General features: G+C 36.0%; 1 protein-coding gene across 8 annotated transcripts in view; it reads left to right on the top strand.

The window, feature by feature from the left end:
• DIP2C (disco interacting protein 2 homolog C) overlaps nucleotides 1-7624 on the top strand; it is a 581014-nt gene extending 573390 nt beyond the window's left edge. For all 8 annotated transcript variants that reach the window (XM_031939601.1, XM_012551185.3, XM_023505023.2 and 5 more), the window contains one exon: nucleotides 4134-7624. In XM_031939601.1, the coding sequence (XP_031795461.1) occupies nucleotides 4134-4386 (253 nt within the window). In that variant the 3' untranslated portion in view covers nucleotides 4387-7624. The remainder of the gene's footprint in view (nucleotides 1-4133) is intronic.
• Nucleotides 7625-19751: the final 12127 nt, after the last annotated feature.

The raw sequence follows: 19751 nt of genomic DNA, 5'->3' as shown, positions 1-19751 counted from the left end.
TCAAAGAGTTTAAGCTACCGGGGGAGGTGGGGAGACAACATTAAAAAAAATCTATGTCCATACAGCATATATATCGTGTAAATGGAAGGTTTTTATACTGAGTGGGGAAGAAAGAGAAGGCCTCAGGGTTTTGTAAAATAAACCAGGGAACGAATCCAAGCAATCAAATCCCTTTTTTCATCAACAGCCAAATTTTTTTTTAATTTGTATTTTTTCAGTTTCCCTTTTTTCTTTGCCTGTGAAGATGTGGCCAAGAAACAAAAGTATGCTTTGTGAAAAGCACAGTTATAAATGAATACCTGGTCTTCTTTAAGACTGTCAAACAGTTAATAAACAGATTAATAGAATGTGTGTTCCTTCTCTCTTTTAGAAGTGAGGCCTTTAAGATCCACACAGCATCCTCACTCTACCCCTCAGCTGCTGTTATTTCCCCCCCATACACAGGAGTATTGTCACTTACTTAGAATATAGTTCATTGAGAGAAGAACTGTTGGCTTTTTTCTTTGTATTCTTGGAACTTCCCCCAGTGCCTGCCACATAGTAGGTACTAAATAAATGCTTGTTGATTAGTTGCACACTTGCATATCAAATAGCTGACCGTTGAGTTAGGGCCATCATCTACCACTGAGAAAACTCTGTCCATATTTCTCATTCATCTCCTACCTATGTGGACTTTGGATAAAACTATGTTCAGCCCTCTTATTTCTGCTAAGATACAGTAATTCTATGAGGAACACATTAACTCTGAAAAAAATCCTAGTAGCTTCACCCCAGCAGCCATGCTCACATTACTGATTCAACCTAATAATGATAGCTAAGGAGGAGAGTTAGGTTTTATGTAGAGATTGAAGGTTTGCAGTATATTTTACGTGGTATCTCACTTGACTCTCACATCAGCTAACAATCTTGGGAGATGAGGAATGTTTTAAAGGTGCTTTCTGACCTTTTTTAAATAGCTTTTTATTTACAAGATAGATGCATGGGTAATTTTTCAGCATTGACCCTTGCAAAACCCTCTTTTTCATCTTTTCCCTTCCTTCCCCCCACCCCCTTCCCTAGATGACAGGCAGACCCATACATGTTAAATATGTTAAAGGTATATGTTAAATACAATATATGTATACATATCCATACAATTATTTTGCTGGTGTTTTCTGATCTTAAGGAATAGTTTCTTTTTAAGTTAGTAGAGCCTGGGTGATGTTTCCTTGGTCAACAGAACTTCCTAAGAAAAGAAAATCCCTCAATTTATATTATTCAACATCCTCTCTACCAGTTAAGAGTCTTGGGATTTTCCAGAGCACAGAGAATATAAGCAATGAGTCCAGGATCACACAGCCAATATGAGTGAGAAGCCGGTTTTCTTGAACTCATTTTATCTTGGTTCATGAGCCAGTTATCCATCCCATTACACTACACTACACTTCTATCGCATGGATATTTGTGATTCTTTTATTCCTAAAGTTAATTAGTACCCTTTGTGTACTCATTTTCTGGCAAATTTTGTGCAGTTGGCTAACTTTTCAGTTGTAATGATAAAGAATTAGAAGACCCTTTCATCCGGTGACCCTCCTTTTGGAGTCATACTTTAGAGAATGTTGCTTAACCAGAGATTTTTCCCACATTAAAATGCAGAATAATTTCCATCTTCCTTAAAACTAAATCAGCAAAGTGCTAACCTGGAGCAGATTTTTATGACTAAGTTTAGGAGATAATTAATACTGCACATTATAAATTTGTACATTTCAGGGTTTGGTAATTTGATTTTTTTCAAGCTGCACTTAGCAGAATGATCTCATTTGGGAAGGAAACATAGACCTAGTCAGCTTTTTTTCTCCGACTCAGATGGCCAAGATCCAAGTGAATTCAGGTTTTATGGGATTCCTCTGAACTCCTCCTCCATTTTGGACCGTTATTGTTGTCATGGCTGTTGGAAGGCCTCTCAGTTGTCATTTTTGTCTGAGCAGGAATCCCCTATAGAGTCTCCCTGATAAGTTGTTATCCAGCCATTGAAGACCTCCAGTGAGGGGTGATATGCTGAACACATAATCACAAGAGACTTGGTTCTGACCCTTAAAATTTATGGATCCTTGCACAAGCCAGTGATCTCTCTCAAATCCCTTTTTCTACAAAGTGGTAATTACAGTGCTCATGATATTTATTTCACCATGTTTCTATGACACTGAAGTGAGATATCATTATGAAAATGCTTTGTAAAATTGCTCTGTAGCAGAGGTTTTTAAGCTTTGTGCAGGTCAAGGTCCCCTTTAGCAGTCCATTGAAGTCCATGGGTCTCTTCTCATAATAATAATATTTTGAAATTCATAAAATACCTAGAATTATAAAGGAACACAGACAACTAGGCGGTACAGTGAATAGAATAGTAGACCTGGAGTTGAAAAAACCTGAGTTCAAATCCTGCCTCAGAAAATTACTAGTAGGGTGATCCCAGGCAAGTCACTTAATCCTGTTTGCCTCAGTTTCCTCCAATGTAAAATAAGATGGAAAAGGCAATGGCAAGCCACTCCAGTATCTTGGCCAAGAAAATCTCAGTGAGATCATGAAGAGTCAGACATTACTGAACAATTTCTAACATAAAATCACTACATGTTGTTTGCTTGCATTTTATTTTGCTTCTCTTTTTTTTACTGGTTTGACTTGATTTTTTTTTGTGTGGCATGATAATTATATAAATATAAATATGCATATATTGGATTTAACATATATTTCTACCATGTTTAACATATATTGGACTACTTGCCATCTAGAGGAAGGAGTGGGGAAAGGGGGGAAATGGAACACAAGGTTTTTCAAGGGCTAATGTGGAAGAACTGTCCATGCATATGTTTTGAAAAATAAAAAGTTTTAATAAAGAAAAAAATAAAAATGAAAAACAATTACTACATAAATATTAACTATATATACACACACATACACAAACAATAAAATAAAGATATATATATATATATATATATATATATATATATATTTGCATTTAAATTGATAGGTGCTTAGAAATCTATTTAGACCCATTGGAGCCATGGACAATAGGCTAAGAAGTCTTATAGAGATAGATTTAATTTGAGAATTCATTTCAAAACAGAACAAAATGCTTTTAACTTGATCCCAGAAAATTAGCTGCCTGCAGCTAGTGTCACACTAAACTGTTATGTAAATGCTACTTAAATCCAGTGCCTTATTATTAATATTGCCTATTTAAAAAAAAAAAAAACCTGTTCTAATGCCTCATTGTGGCAAGGAGGCTCACAAACTTATGGCTACAGAAAGCCACCAACCTGAATAATGAATTTTATGGTTTTTGTTATATAACCAGTTTGGCTCATTTTGGCAAGTCTTATTTCCTTTAAAAGTTACCTTGAGTACCATGTAATATCTTTCTTGATCTTCCCTGTTGCTAGTGTAAATTACCTTTGATTTATGCCAAAAAATAAAATAAATTTGCTAAACACTTCTTACTCTTTGACCCAATTACCTGTATATTGGCAACTATAATCACCAAGGAAGTCAAAGACAGAAGGAAGTCAAAACAGCCTTTCTTCTTGTAGCAAAAACAACAAGAAAAGTGGGTGTCCCTGGATTGGAGAAATGAATGACTGAACAAACTATGGTACATGAATGTAAATGAAATGTTAATTCTATGATAAGAACATTTTAAAATATGAGGAATTTTTAGAAACATGAGAAGACATGAATTGGCAAGTAAAGAGGACAGAGAGAAAAGAAAAATGTTACTACCATCCTATAATTTAAAAGAACACTAAAAAACAGCTGAACTTGGATTAATTACAGTACCTAATCTTAGTCTAGGAGAACAGATGATGAAGCATATTTTCTTCCTTTTAGAAGTGTAGAGTGGGGGGCGAGAAATGTCATAAATGCTATCGGATGTGGTCTCTTTGTGGGTTGTATTTAACTTTATTTTGTTATTAGGGACGGTTCAATGGGGAAAGGTGGGGGTGGTATAACAGGAAGTGATCAAAAAACAAGTTATTTTATTTATTATCTATTTATATATACATATCTAATTATATTTAGACATATATTTATTATTAGAGATTTTTTAAAACTCTACCCTGTCTACCATGCTAACGATTTGTCTTCTCCCCTCCTAGTGCCGTGTTTACTTGGACAAACTTATTGGTCGTCGTGGTTGAGCTGGATGGATCAGAACAAGAAGCCTTGGACCTTGTTCCCTTAGTCACGAATGTGGTTCTAGAGGAACATTACTTGATTGTAGGCGTGGTGGTAGTGGTGGACATTGGTGTAATTCCTATCAACTCCCGTGGAGAGAAGCAGCGTATGCACCTACGAGATGGATTTTTGGCAGACCAGCTAGACCCAATTTACGTGGCCTACAACATGTAGTCTTCTCCCTTTGGCTTCCATGGACTTTACTAGAGATGTATACATTTTTCTCAGTGTCCACTAAAAATGTGCAGAGAAGCGAGGGTGATGCTCATCAGATTGGAACTGTTTCTGTTATGGTGATGATGATGATGATTGATGATGATGATAATGATGATGATAATGATGATGACTTTTCAAAGCAGTCACAATTGGCCAGGGAATAAAATGTGAAATGTGTTTCCTTTACCACTAAATTTTTAGCTCAGAAGGACTTTGGGATTACTGCCTTTGGTTTGTTGGAAAAGTCCATTTTAAAACTTTTTTTCTTTTCTATTTTTCTTTCTTTCTTTCTTTCTTTTTTTTTTTTTTTTTTTTTTTGGCTTACTGGATAAGTGCTTTCTGCGTAAATGTGGCTTTGTACTTTATGTTGAGCTGAAGTAGCAATTTTAAAAAAATCTGCCCTCTGAATGGGTTCTTTTAAACAATTTTACATAGTGTGACAAAGAATTGTTTTCACTGTTTTAATGTGTCATCAATCTTACCAACGTGGATCTGTTACTAATTGAAGCCATCTTTAGATCCCATTGTTTGAGGAAAACGTGTTGAGGTACGAAAACTTTCCAAATAGCACCTTCCAATTAGAATTTAGCAGCTTTCTTTGTCAGAAATGTACCGAAGGACAAAGGCTAACAAATGGCCTTTGATGTTAGCATAGAAAGAAGAAATTATAAATAAGGTGTATTTCGGCAATTATCTTGCAGATATCTTTGTACTAAACTAAAAAGATAAAATAAGTTAACTTCTTCATATGTAATTATGTACAAAACGTTTAATTTATTTTGATCTCTTTAGAAGTATAAAAGAAAAAACATTCAAGAATATTAAAGTCTTGTAATGTTTGCTAATATAAAAAAAGTGTTGTATTATCTTGCGTGGATAGTATCACATCAAATATATATATATGAAATATAAATTCACTAAGGACAAAAAAGATTTTAAAGTTTAAAATGCAGAACTTGTCACTTGCATGGTGTCCCTGTCCCTCTCCCCCCACTCTAATGTAGATAATTGAGTGTTAACTCACACAAACTTTCTCTGATGAAAGCAATCCTGGATTGCCAAGTAACCCTGTCTCAAAAGTTTCTTCTAGATACCAGATACCAGCAAGTGAAATTATTGCCATCTCGAAGATGGTGAATGAATTTAAGGCTAAACATGCACTAAAATATTTTTTTCTTTGCCACAGAGGTAACAGTAACTATATTTGTGCTGGCATGTGCTTACACTTGTTAGACTTTAGGAAGGCAGGTTGGCAAATAGCACTGTTTCCTAGCTGCAAGAATTTGTTGCACAAGTTTTCCCCATCATTTTTGTTGGTGTGTTTATTTTTTTTTCATTGCTGTTATCGTTGTGATATGATAAGGAATGGTTTTACATGGTCACTTGCACCAAGTTGGTCTCATTTCTCCCTCCAATGGCCATTGTAGTGGGTAGGCACATTCTCCAAGACAATTCTAGGGAATGGAATTAGATAAATGGTCTTCTCTCCTCCTGCCTGTAACCGAGCTAGTGAGTTTCTCTTCTCCGGGGTCTCTAAGACCCCGGAGTTCTTCATGGAGCTGAGCTACCCTGGTAGCCCGTATCAGAGGCCAGTGATAGGGAAGAGTACAAAAGCATGCTTCACAGCTGCCTTCATTTAACTACCCATAGATAAATAGATCTTCAGGTCCTACTTCCATTCTCGTCTCTCCTCTCTTCCCTCCATCCCTCCCAGTCCCCTCCCCTTTTTTTTTTTTTTAATTTTCAGAGCTCATTAGTACATTTCTAAATCAAGACGGCCTGTCTGTGTCTGACCAAGTGAGTCTATCAGCAGCCACCCAAGACTGATTTATTTTATAATTGTCCCAAATAGGCTCCTGTGATAGCTCTCTTGTTACTGGATATGCATGACTGAGATTGTTGCTGGGAAAAATTTAGGTCCTTTTTTTTTTAATGATACTTTTAGGCAATGTCTATGTCTGACTTTGCAGTATACATTCAATAGTGGGCCCTTTGCTAAAAGAAAGTTTTGTTTGACTTCCAAAATCCAAGGCAGCTTGTTCTGAGTATTTTTTAAAGGCACATTTTTGTCTGCATGTACAGTGTATCCTCCCAGGTCCACAAGACATTTGCTTTTTAGATCACTACTTTGGACTTCATTGCTGTGTTAATATTTCTAAACATATGCTCCAAACATAGAATCTGAGAATTATGTAACATGAGGTCCTGTATTTCCTAAAGGGCAAAAAAAAATCATATCAAGAAAAATGAAATAAGAAAAAAATTGTATACACACAATCTCCTTGTCCTAAGGGAAAGTTGGCTCTAAGTTTCAAATATGATTTTGATCAATTGCAAACTATAACTGTCCAGTGGGGAGTGGGGAGGCAACTTGTGTCATTCCAACCTCAGTCCCTTTGGCCAAATTTAGCCATCACTTCCAAGGTCACTTTAGCCTTCACCAAATCAACTCTACATTCATGGAGGAGGGAGAGGGGAGAGACATGTGTTGCAATGCAATCGGGAAAGGAGTTAATAATGGATCTCTTCTGCAACCTGTCCATCTGTGGTGTGTTGAGTTTTCTTCTCAAAAGGGATAAAGGACTGAATTTGGAGCAACATAGTGCAAAGCAAACTGGAAGGCAACCCTTTGGTACCACCAGATTCAGCAATAAAGAAGGATTGTTCTGTATTAGGAACTGTATTGTAGATAAACCATTCATGAGAATGTATAAAATGTTTGTCTTGTGACCTTGTGCTTTTGAAGTCAGACAAAACCATGTAATCAATTTGCACAAAAAGAGGGTACACAATGAACATTCACACACACACACACACACACACACACAAACACACACACACACACCTAATCAAACAGGAGCAGATTCCTCATGGTGCTTGTTTATTTTATATATATATCTATATATATAAATAAGTATATATATATATAGATATTTAATCCTGCTTGACACTTTACCCAAGGGGAGACTGTCCCTTTTATCAGTTGAATGTTAGCAGCGTTATTTCATAGAGTGTGGTGACTGGTTAGAGCAGTTCATATACTCAGCCAATCACAGTTTCAAACAAAGTTTTTATGTGCAAAGGACAGCAAACCTTCTTGTATGTTAAACCACCAGTACGCTTTGTACATCTGTGATAACGCCTGTTTTATATTCAAATGAACAAATAAAAGCTTTTATTTTTGTTGCTCTGAAAATAGTTTCTTAATGGGTTCCCCTGGGGGACAAATAAATATGCTATGAAGCAGTTGAGCTCTCTTTAAAGCACAAGGACTTCATCTCCTTACTGGATTCTATCTTGTGTCATTTATCCAACTAACTGCCTAAGTGATAGTACATTTTCATTGTCTGTCCCCCCCAATGCATGAAATGCTCCCCCTCTCCATTTTTTTTTACCTCCTGGCTCCCCTGATTTCCTCCAAGCAAATCCCAGCTAAAACGCCATCTTTCGCATTCTCCCTTCTTTGTAATGTCTCCCCTCTATTTATTGCCTCAAATGTGTCCTGTAAATAGTTTGCTTCTACATAATTGTTTGCATCTTGTCTTCCCCATTAGACTTTGATTTCTGTCGGTGCAGAAATGCTTTTGCCTTTCTATGTCCCTTCAGCACGATACCTAGCACATAATAGGTGTCTTAACAAATGTTCATTAACTGACTTAGAGAAGACCATAATAATTATAATAGCACTTTGATGTACATGAAGTATCTCACTTGAGATACTCAACAACCCTATAAATCAGGTACTATTGTTACTTCCGTTTTACAAATGAAGAAATGAAGACTCAGTCAATAAGCATTTATTAAGCACCTACTCTATAACAGGTATCACACAATTGTTGAGTGTCAGAGTTGTAATTTGAAACTAAATTTTCTCCACTCCCAAATCCAGCACACCACCTCCCATGGCAGGCTGCTTCTCACACTTTAAACAAATTCTACATCCTACAGTAGACACTTGTTGCTTTGAACAGCTTAGCTTAGCCTGGCAACAAATGTTTTTGTTTTCTCCCTCCCATCCTTTTAAATAAAGTTGAACATACCTATTAATCTTATGGATTTTTCTCTGAAAATATACAAAGCACTGGATCTTACTCTCCTCTTGTGAGCAGCAGTTAACAAGTATAGTATAGTAAAAGGTATAGTATAGCAGAAGAACACCTGGCCTGGAGTCAGGAAGACACCTGTTCCTGAATCCAAATATGACCTCAGATACTTCCTAGCTGTGTGACTGGGCAAGACACTTTACCCAGTTTTCCTCAGTTTCCTCACCTAGAAAATGAGCTGGAGAAGGAAATGGCAAATCTCTCCAGTGTCTCTGCCAAGGAAACCCCAAATGGGGTCATGAAGAGCCAGACACAACTGAGAAACAAGTGAACGAAATACCAACCAACTGAAGCACCTACTCAGTGTTTGGCGATTTCATCTGTCCTGTTGTTGCAGGTGACCTGTGACACCTCAGGAAATAGTCTGCTAGCTGCTGCAACCAAAACTGCTAAAAGCCACATCCTTTACTCAAGATCTGTGGGCCTCATTATGGTTTTTTGGAGCAAAATAGTAGAGTGTTCATCACCCATCGGGCCCCTGATATGAAAAGTGCTCAGGCTTGTTGGATCATGTATGAAAGTCAACAGAATTCAACACTGGCAGCCCGGAAACCACAAGAGCTGATCTAAAAGCACCCCCCCCCAACTTCCCTTCCTACCTTGGTTCTCCTCTCCCCACCCTCAGCCAAATCTAAATTGACTTTATTCAGTCCTGGAATAAATCCAGGGGTTGGTCATTCATGGCCTAGGAGGATCCTAGCTCCAATAAGCAAATGCCTGACTCAATGCAGACCAGCAGACCAGGGTACATTAATAAAGCAGACTAGTCTGAAGCTCTATACAAGTGTAGAGGCAGAAAGGTGCAATTCTTCATATACTCCATGCTTGGAATTTCTGACCTGATAAGAGGTTCCCATCCCTGCTGGTCAAATCAAGTCAACAAGCAATTTTAAAGCGCCTCCGGTGTGTCAGGAACTCTTCTAAGTGCTAGGCAATCTGGGTATCAAGGAATTATATAGGAAGGAAAAGCTGTATCAGGCAACGGAAGTAGTCCTTCCCTAAGACAAATACCGTGAATGGGTGCACATTCCCCTTGTCTTGTCATGTCTCCAATTTAATAACCATCCAACATACTTCTAAGGAAGAATTATGGAAAATTTCTGGAATTATCTTAAAATAGTATAAAGCAAAGGTATCAAATATTTGGCAACTCTCCAGTGTGACCAGAACAAGATTAAAATATAATTGGGAATTATCAAAGAAATAAATGTAAATGCAATAAAACATAACATTAAAATTTAAAACTAAGTCAACATGTGGCCCATAAGGACACTGACATAGATAAGTAGCTTCTATTTCTATTTGCGTTTGACACTACTGGAATAAAGCATTCTAGAAGTGTAAAATGTGATTTTTTTTATTCATGCTAATTTAGATCAGAAAAGAGAGTGATCATAAAAAGTCATAGTTCTTCAAAGTTCATGAATCCCTACTAAGCTCCAGTGTATGGAAATCTTTGTGAATGCATGAAGAGTCATTTGTTTCATTTGTGGGTATAATAGTTGCCTTTTCCCTATCAAGAGAAAACCCAAGGCTTGTCGTCTTACCCGGCATCAAGAAATTATAAAAGTAGAAACTTATACTTGATGTATTACTCCCACATACCATAGGCTTGTCCCCTGTTTTCCATAACATTTGTTTCCCACAGCTACCTTTTGTCTCCCACAGGTGTGCTACACATTCATGTCTCGGAGAGTGAGACTCGGGTCCCAGATAGTTGCCTCTTTTGGTGCTGAGCTAGTCTGGAGAATATAACAATTCTGGAGAAGTGCAACAGGACACTGACTTAGTAAAACGAGGTTCAAACTGAGGGAAACTGGCTCAAGTAGGTTCTCTTAGACTAGAAAAACCTGTTTATATTTTTTAGTCTTGAAGGCACTGACCATAAAGATGAAATCATCAGAAGCCATCATGGCTGAGAGCTTACTTTTGCCTCTTGGTGTATGCAGTCTTGTGGGAACTGGGAACTACCCTGATTTCAGTTAAAGGTCCTAAGTTCTGATTCTGAGATTTACTTGCTTGAATTTGGGTAAGTGACTCTACTACTCTGTCCCTCCAAATTTCCTCATCTATAAAATGTGACTCTTAGTTTCTTTTTTTTTCTTCTATTTTCTTTCCTTTCTTCCTTCCTTCCCATCTTCCTTCTATCTTATCTTCCATTTTTTCCTTCTTTCTTTCCTCCCTCTCTTCTTTCTTTCTTTTTTATCTTCCATTCTTTCCTTCCTTCTTTCTTTCCCCTCCTCTTCTTTCTTCCTTCCTTCCTCCCTTTCTCTCTCTCTTCTTCCTCCCTCCCTCTCTCTTTTTTCTTCCTTCCTTCCTATTTTCTTTCTCTCTTTCTTTCTCTTTCTTTTTTCCTTCTTTTTTCTTCCATTCTTTCCTTCTTTCTCTTTCTTTTTTCTTTTTTATCTTCCATTCTTTCCTTCTTTCTTTCTTTTCTCCCTCTCTTCTTTATTTTCTTTCCTTCTTTTCTTTTTTCTTCTGTACTTTATTTCTTTCTTCCTTCATTATTTCCTTCTCTTTTTCTTTTGTTTGTTCTTTTTCTTTCTTTGTTCCTCTCCCCCTCTGCCTTCTTTTCTTCCTTCCTTCCCCCCCCCCCTTCTCTCTCTCTCTCTCAGTAATTGTTAGCCAGAGTTGATTGCCACCTGTTGGGAACATCTACTCTTCCAAGAGCATATAAGCTGCCAAGAAACCACCACAATCCATCTTTGAGTTATAAGAGATAGTCAAATGACCATTCTTTTATTAGTTATGCACCAGCCATAATTAATAAAATGATTACCCAGAAATCATATCTTGGATTTTGTACATATTACATCAAAAAGAATCTGTTCTGTCACTGACCCCTAAATAAGCTTTCCTTCCTAATTACCCTATTTCTATCTGCCAATATCATCATCCTAACAGCATCTCAGACTAGTAACATTGGCTGATTCCTACACAATCTGTGACTGATGTCAGAAAGTTTTTGTGAGTGAAGGGTTAAAACAAATGTTTGCTACACATTACTTGTTAGGACTTGTTAGTAAACCAGTTTCCTCTTCCACTTCTCTCTATGTGAGAGGAAAGGCAAGCAGAGACAACATTTTAAATAGGAATGCTGGATTTCTTTTGGAATTGTAAAAGAAGTAGATAGAGATGAAGTAGCTTGTGGTCCAGAAGCATTAATGGGGTAGAGGAATGACAAAAGAAAGAGCCCTCTTAATTTATTTCTGACCTCTATTCCTGACTCACTGTCCCTTTGTACTGCCCAAGTATGCCCAATCATGTTTCAGAGAATTGGGCTGGGATCCCAGATGGTTCCTCTTTTTGATGGTGAATTATTCTAACAGATATAGTTTAATTCTGAAGACATACAATAGAAGACAGACTTCCTAAAATTAGCTCAATCCATGAAAACTGCTCAGTAGGTTGGTTCTCTTAGGCTGGACCTTGTATGATCTCATATAATGATAAAAAGATTTCATTAATTAGAAGACCTGGGCACAAGGCTTAAACACAGGCTGTACCACTGTGAACAAGTCACTTAAAATCTGGTATGACATATCATAGGGTTGTTAAGAAAAAATAAAAGTACTCTGTAAAGCAAAAAGTTATGGAAATTTCTTTTTATGTTATTCACATTATTTCCCTTTTTGGACAAGAAAGATCCTTCCCCAATACCATGTTTAATTCACCTTTATATTCCTTACAGCACTTATGCCTTTGCCTTGATTGTCTTAGATACACATGAAACATTTGATGAAAAAGTTTTTCACTCTCTAATAGGCTTTCTGTCTGAAAGAGGGGCTATCATATGCAGGAACCTGGAATACTCCTGGCAGAAGAATACTGTGAAATAATAGATGAGGAAATTGTTGGAAAAGTTAAATGGTAGTGGTTAATAAGGGCCAAATATTGGTTTTTATTTTTAACTTTTAAATGAATTAACAGTCAAAATATTATGTAAACATCTAGAACCTATTGGCCAGATATAGTATAATAACCCATCATAGAGAGAGAAAATACCTCAGTGATGTGCCTAAGGCTTAGAAAAACTTGCTCATAACTTGATGCCTAGGCTTAAGAAAAAATTTATTTCTTCAAGGTGGCCAATCGGTATATATAATACAGTATAATCAGTATATATATATATATATATATATATATATATATATATATACAGTATATATAATTCAATCAGTTAATCTTAGTCATAAGCAATGCTAAGTATTACATCAAAGGCATAGTTCTCACCCATTAGTTGTAATGGCTACTTAGAGCAGGGCTTCTTTTTTAAAAAAATATTGTTTTATTTTTCTGGTTATACATTTGTATTAGCTTTTTAAATATACATATCTTTATGAATCATGTTGGGAGAGAAAAATCAGAACAAAAGGGAAAAACCATGGGAGAGATAAAAAACCCAGAAAAAAGAAGTGAACATAACATGTGTTGATTTACATTTATTCTCCATAATTCTCTTTCTGAATGCAGACGGCATTTTCTATTCAAGGTTTATTGGGACTGTATTGAATCACTGAATCACTGAGAAGAACCGAATCTTTCAAAGTTGATCATCATACAATCCTGCTGTTATTGTGTACAATGTATTATTGTTCTGCTTGTTTCGCTGAGTATCAGTTCATGTAATGTCCAGACTAGCTTTCTGGAGGATCTCTGGATGGGCCTTGGTCTTAGCAGAAGACTCACCACAAGAATGGTCAAGGATAGAGCCTGGAGTCTGGAGTCTGAGTTCAAGCTCACACACACTCACTTCTCACACTTTCCTTCATTCCTCCCTCTCTTCAGTTCTCTCAGCCCTTAAATACCCTAGTACAATTACATCACTACAGCACACTGAGCATGTGCCAATTGTAGAACCATTATATCACCATACTAAGTACTAAGTATATGTGAACTAAAGAACCATTATCTCATCAATCACACTGAGTAAATACTCTGCTGTAAACATCCTTGTTTCAAGTATACTGCTCCAGAGTTCAGGTTCTCTACAAGTTAAAAATTGTAACTTTTTCCAGACTTTTCTGAGCAGGGATTCTTAAACTTTTCTTACTCAAAAAATCCTTGTCGCCCAAAATTTTTTTGTGTGCAAACCTGAAGTATAGGGGTATAGAAATACATATAAACACAAATCAAACATTCACTGATAATAAATCATAAAGAAATTTATTTAAGATAATTCTTTGCTATACATGTAATTTTAGCATTTTATTAAAGACAAAAACAAATTTATATTCTGAGATGGATGTGCTTGTTTATTTTTACATAAAGAATTAAATCTTAGCAGAATATTTAGTACTTTACTCTTTGCTAAATTTATCATGACACCCACGTTGTTACATGACCCCACATGGGACAACCTTCAATTTCTCAAACTATGACTTACATAACTTTTTTTTTTTTATTTAATAGCCTTTTATTTACAGGATATATGCATGGGTAACTTTACAGCATTAACAATTGCCAAACCTCTTGTTCCAATTTTTCACCTCTTACCCCCCCACCCCCTCCCCTAGATGGCAGGATGACCAGTAGATGTACATAACTTTTTTTTAATAGTATTTTATTTTTCCAGATACACATAAAGATAGTTTTCAATATTCATTTTTGTAAAATTTCATGTTCCAAATTTTTTCTCTTTCCCTCTCTCTCTATTCTCTTGTTAAAAGAGCAAGCAATCTGATATAGATCAAATATGTGTTATCCTTTTAAATATATTTCCATATTTGCCATTTTTGTGCAAGAAAAAATTAAATCAAAGCGGGAGGGAACATAAGAAAAAATAAATAAACAAACAAAAAGATGAAAATTCCATGATTTGATCCACATTCAGCCCCCATAGTTCTTTCTCTGGATGTGAGTGACATTTTCCATCCCAAGTCTATTGGAATGGCCTCGAACCACTGCATTGTTGAGAAGCCAAGTCCTTCATAGTTGATAGTTAGATAACTTCTTGATAGTAAAATATATTATGTATTTTTTGTTTCTGCTGATCAGAACATGTATTTAGATGTTATAAGCCATTTGTTTCAGCTGTTTCTTTGATTTCTTGTGGTCCTTAGACATTAATACTGTTCTAGGTTTCTTTTTGCTATTGTTTTTGTCTTTTTTGGGAGGGGATGGATGGAGAGAGTTGAATAGCTTGTCAAAATAGAGTCATAGACCTAGAATAAGAAAGACACAAGTTCAAATCTTGCTTCAAAAAACTGTGTATTCCTAGACAAGTCTCTTTAATTCACTGTTCACACTTTTGCAAAATGGGTAAAGATTAAATGCAGCAATCTACATAAAATGCTTTGCTATCCTTAAGGGATCATCTGTCAGCTAATATTAAATGAAAGTTTCAGATATGTTGTTGTTCTTGTTCATCCTTCATGTTTGAAGACCGATGACAACAAGAATGAGTGATGTCTTGAGTTATATGTGAATGGCATTTCATTGAGGCAAAGTTGTGACATCACTATCTCTTGCAGAGTCATAGAAGTCCACTGGAAAGACAAAAGTCAAGACAACTGGTAAAGTTCCAAGATGCAGGGGATGATCTTGGTATCTTCAGTGTCTTACCAAGATGTGAGCACTCCACAGTACCTGCCACCTTCATGGTTGTTGGAATAAACTGTCATCAAGCTCCCATTCTGTTTAGAGAATTTAGACATCCCTTAACTCACCAATGGGTTAAAACCCTCAATATGGTTTAGCCCATCTGCTGGGATGGTTTACAGTGGTATGGTCACCATACATGCTACAATTTTTTGGAGGCACAGGTGAGAATTGGGTGGCAAGTGCACAGCAGAAGTGGTTTAGCAGCCCTAAAAAGGGCTCAATAAGTCCTCTCATCACATAAGTTAGTCCTCCACTGAGCACTCATTCGGGTATGTAGTAACATATTTACAGTTTTCTAATTGTCCTATGAACTTCCCAACTATTGTCTAACTCTTGCTTAAGATCACAGAATAAAGGGAGTAGACCCAAGATGTTGAGTAAAGCCAGCATTTTTGCTGAACTCTCTCAACATACTTTATAATAACATGAAAAAACTTGACAAATCAAATTCTGAGAAGGAATGATAACAAAAAGTCACAGTGAGTCATTTTTTTTTTTTTTTTAGCTCAGGGCAGCTTAGAAAGACAGAGATGTTTGCAGACATTGAAGTCAGGGCTAGCTGGGGGCTTGGGCTAAAAGAAGTTGCACAGGCACAACAATGGAAAAAAAAATAGTCCAGTGCCCAGAGGTTACTGAACATCTGGTCAGAAAGTGATCTCAAGGGACCTTTGTCCTAGTCACTTTGCATCTCTGTCACTCATTACCCAGTTCCAGGGTAGAGTGGAATGGTCCCGAGGGAACACCTATCTAAGGACCAGTTCTCAGATCAGGAGAGCAGTAGCTAGACTTCTCCCAATCAAGCCATTTTGGAAGCTCTCAATATGGTTTAGCTGAACTGAACTATGAAAACAACAGACGCGGACATAAAAGACTGAATCTCAGGCCAGACATCTTCCACAGTCTCAGAGATGAAGGTAGATTAATTCTAACAAAAAGTCACAAGTCAAAAAATAGATTAGAAAAATAAGAAAACAACAAAAAAGAACTTGATAATAAAAATTATGGAGACAAGGAAGCATTATGTACTAGAAGATAACTATCTTGCTCTCCAATCTTGTCTTTTCCTAGATATGTTGTGTCAGTTTCCTAACCCCTATGACTTGACTTTAAAATTCTGGTCTTTGTCTTTGGATATTCTTATCAGATTTAATATAATTGGAGGATTTATAAATTAATCTGAAGAACAATTGGGCTTTTAAAAATACATATATTTTATTTTTAATTTATGGAGTAAAACAAGCATAAAGACTTTCTCAATTACTCCCTTTTACCTTTCCTGGCAGCTCAGTGCCTTTTGGTGAATCAGGATTGATATGAGTTCAAATATAGCATTGGCTACTTCCAAGTTCTTTGACTCTGCACAAATCACTTAAGCTGTCTCAAAGTTTTCTCTTAAAATAGCAATTGCTACCTTTTTGATGAAGGATCAAATGAGATAGCTTTGCAAACCTTAAAACATTATATAAATGCTAACTATTTGTATTATTCCTCCAAGTCACTTTAACTGTTCTGGGGAGCAAAATCCTAGGAGCATAAGCTAGAAGGAACCTTGTATATCATCTAAGGGGAAGATCTATTGCTTTAAGAAGTACATTCATGCCCAGAGGCAGGATGTTAGAGTGCTTTGGGAACTGGTCTAGGAGGAAAAACAAAAACAAAAAAACAAAAAAGCCTGGATTTAAAACCTACCCAGAACACACCCTTCCTGAGTGGCTCCTGTTTAAGTCCCAACTCCCGTGATAGGTTGATTTGATATGGGTAGAGAAAATTCGTCTCCAGAAGTTCCCTAAGACAGCAATTCTCAAAATGTATTCCACCAGTCCCTGGGTGTTCCACAAACTTCTTCAAGCCCTAATTCACTAGAGCCCAGTAGGGCAGAATGAAAAAGTAACCTTCATTTCCTTCCACTTTTTTGATCATCTGGGGAGCTTTAGCTGTTTTTAAAGGGAGAGGGATTCTTTGCCTTCTAGTTGTGTCCCTTTTTTACCAAGTGACTATAAGCAAGTTACCAACTTATTATTCTGAAGCTCCTTCTATAAAATGTAAACTAAAATTATTTTGTCTTGTAGTTTCTCTGTAATGTTTATGATAAAATAATAGTGGCAATTATTAGACAAATCTTTCATTCAGAATTCATATTTCACCTGCAGGGATAACTATAGCTATGTGATATTCAAAAGACCAAACTTTCAGCTGCAGAACTGCTTATGTTATATAATGCTCTTTGAGAACAAATTCAGAGTTCTGAAATGTTGATTTTTTTTTTCCTCTTGTGCTTTCTTCCTCTTATACTTTCTCTTTTTTTCTCCATTTCCCACTTTTCTTATAGCACAATAATATTTCATCATATTAACATAGCACAATTTACTAAGCCATTATCCATTCTTTTGCTACCTTAAAAAGAGATATTATAAATGTTTTTTAGGACCTTTTCCTATTTCTTTGATTTTTGGAGGGGAGGTGTAGTAATAATACAGTTGGGCCAAAGAACATGGACTGTTTAGTAACTTTCTGTGTATAATTCCTAATTCCTATCCAGAATAGTTGTAACCATTCATGGGTCCAAGAACATTGGACCATGGTCCAAGAACATTGAGAGGCTTATCTTCTCCTTCTATTATTTTTTTTATTTGGTGAGCTTATGAAACCATGCGTTTGAGTATCATCTCTGTACAGATGATTCCTATAGCTACATATTGTGACTGTCATGTCTCTTTCCTGAGCTCATCTTATATCACCAACATCTTTTGATTATCTTAAATTTAAGATCCTATACTCATTCCAAACTCATTATGTCAAAAGCTCCCTTCTTCCTAACTTTCCTATTATTTTGAAGGATATCATCTTTGTAGTCATCTTAGTTTGCAAACTTGGTGCCATCCTTAATTCCCTACTCGTATTGACTCCACAGATCCAAGCTTTTGTCAAATCTTATCATTTCAATCTTCACAATATCACCTGAATATGGTTGATTCTCTCCATTCATAATGCTACCAAGGAGTAGCAAACTGATCAATGGTATTATTTATAAACCTACATAATAAATGTTTAATAATAAATGTTTCTTCTTTGATTAACTGCTACTTCCTTAGTTCAGGCCCTCTTACTTGGAACCTAGACTGTTGGAATAACCTTTTAATTGGTCTTTCTGTCTCATGTTTCTCCTTGCATCAATCCATTTATCACATGGCTGCCAAAGAAATTTTTGTAAAGCATAGTTTTAATAATATCATTCCTTTCCAACCACCCCCACTCTAATCTCCTTATTAGCTCCAGGAGCAAAATTAATGTCCACAAACTGATCCCTTCCTATCTTTCTAATCCCCTGACTACACAGTGCAATTACACAGGCTTATTTTCTATTCCTTCCACAATATGTTCCATTTCCCACTCCATCTCTATAGGTTGATCCCCCACAAAGAACAACTGGCTGTCCCCCACCTGGGATAATCATCCTTTATACCTCCCCTCTAGTCTTGGCTACCTTTAAGACTAAATTCAAATCCTGACTGGTATAAGAAGCCTTTTCTTTTCCTTTCACCCACTCATCCTATCTTGTCCTTACTTCCAGCTACTCCTGCTTTTTCTCTGAAATTACTTTCCATCTATTCTCTATATATCTTTTGTGTGTTTAGTTATTTTCATGTTTTCTTCCCTGTTATAATATACAATCCTTGAGAGAAGGGAATGTTTTTAATCTTTTTTTGTGTACCTAGGGATTAACATAGTGCCTTAGCACAGATTGGCCATGCTGATTGGCCATAGTTAATATAGAAATATGTTTTGCCAATTGGAAAATGAGTAGATAGCCATCAATTGGGGAATGGCTGAATAATATGAAAATAACTGAATATTATTGTTTTATTAAAAAAAAAACACATACTCACACTCAAAAAGCGGATTTTAGAAAGGCCTGGAAAGATTTACATGATCTGATGCCGAGCAAAATAAGCACACAATAACAGCAAGATTGTGTGATGATCAACTGTGAAAGACTTGTTGTTCTTAGCAGTTCAATGATCCAAGGCAATACCAATAAACTTTTAATAGAAAACATCATCTGCATGCAGAGAGAGAACTATGGAGATTGGATGTAAATCCAACAGATGCTATGTTGACCCTTTTTTTCTCTTTTTCTTCTGTTTTTTTTTTCCCTCTCTCATAGTTTTTCCTTTTTGTCCTGAATTTTTTCTCCCAACATGATTCATAAAGAAATGTATATTTTTAAAAATTAATGTACGTGTATAACCAGAAAAAAGAAAACCATAAAAAAGTTTTGCATGACTTCACATGTGTAAACAATATCATATTTTATCTTTATAAGGGGTGGGGGAGGAGAGCTGTGTGGGAGAGAATTTGGAACTCAAAATTGTAAAAAAAAATTGAATATTACATTTTTTTAAGAAATGTAATTGGAAAAGATCGAATGAAATAAATAAAATAATATATAATATATAAATAAATTAATAATATTGAATAAAAATGTTTTTTAAAAATGCTTATTGACTGAATGTTAATACTTCTCAAAATAGCCCAACTTTGGGTATCTGATCCAACAAATTCTTTGAAATTTAATTGAGCCTGTTTATAGTAGAAGATTACTGTATTGAGTCTAAT

This window comes from Sarcophilus harrisii, chromosome 5 (genome assembly GCF_902635505.1).
Source record: "Sarcophilus harrisii chromosome 5, mSarHar1.11, whole genome shotgun sequence".
Taxonomy (NCBI): Eukaryota; Metazoa; Chordata; class Mammalia; order Dasyuromorphia; family Dasyuridae; genus Sarcophilus; species Sarcophilus harrisii.
Note: the sequence above shows the minus strand (reverse complement) of the source record. Positions and strands in the feature narration are given on the sequence as shown.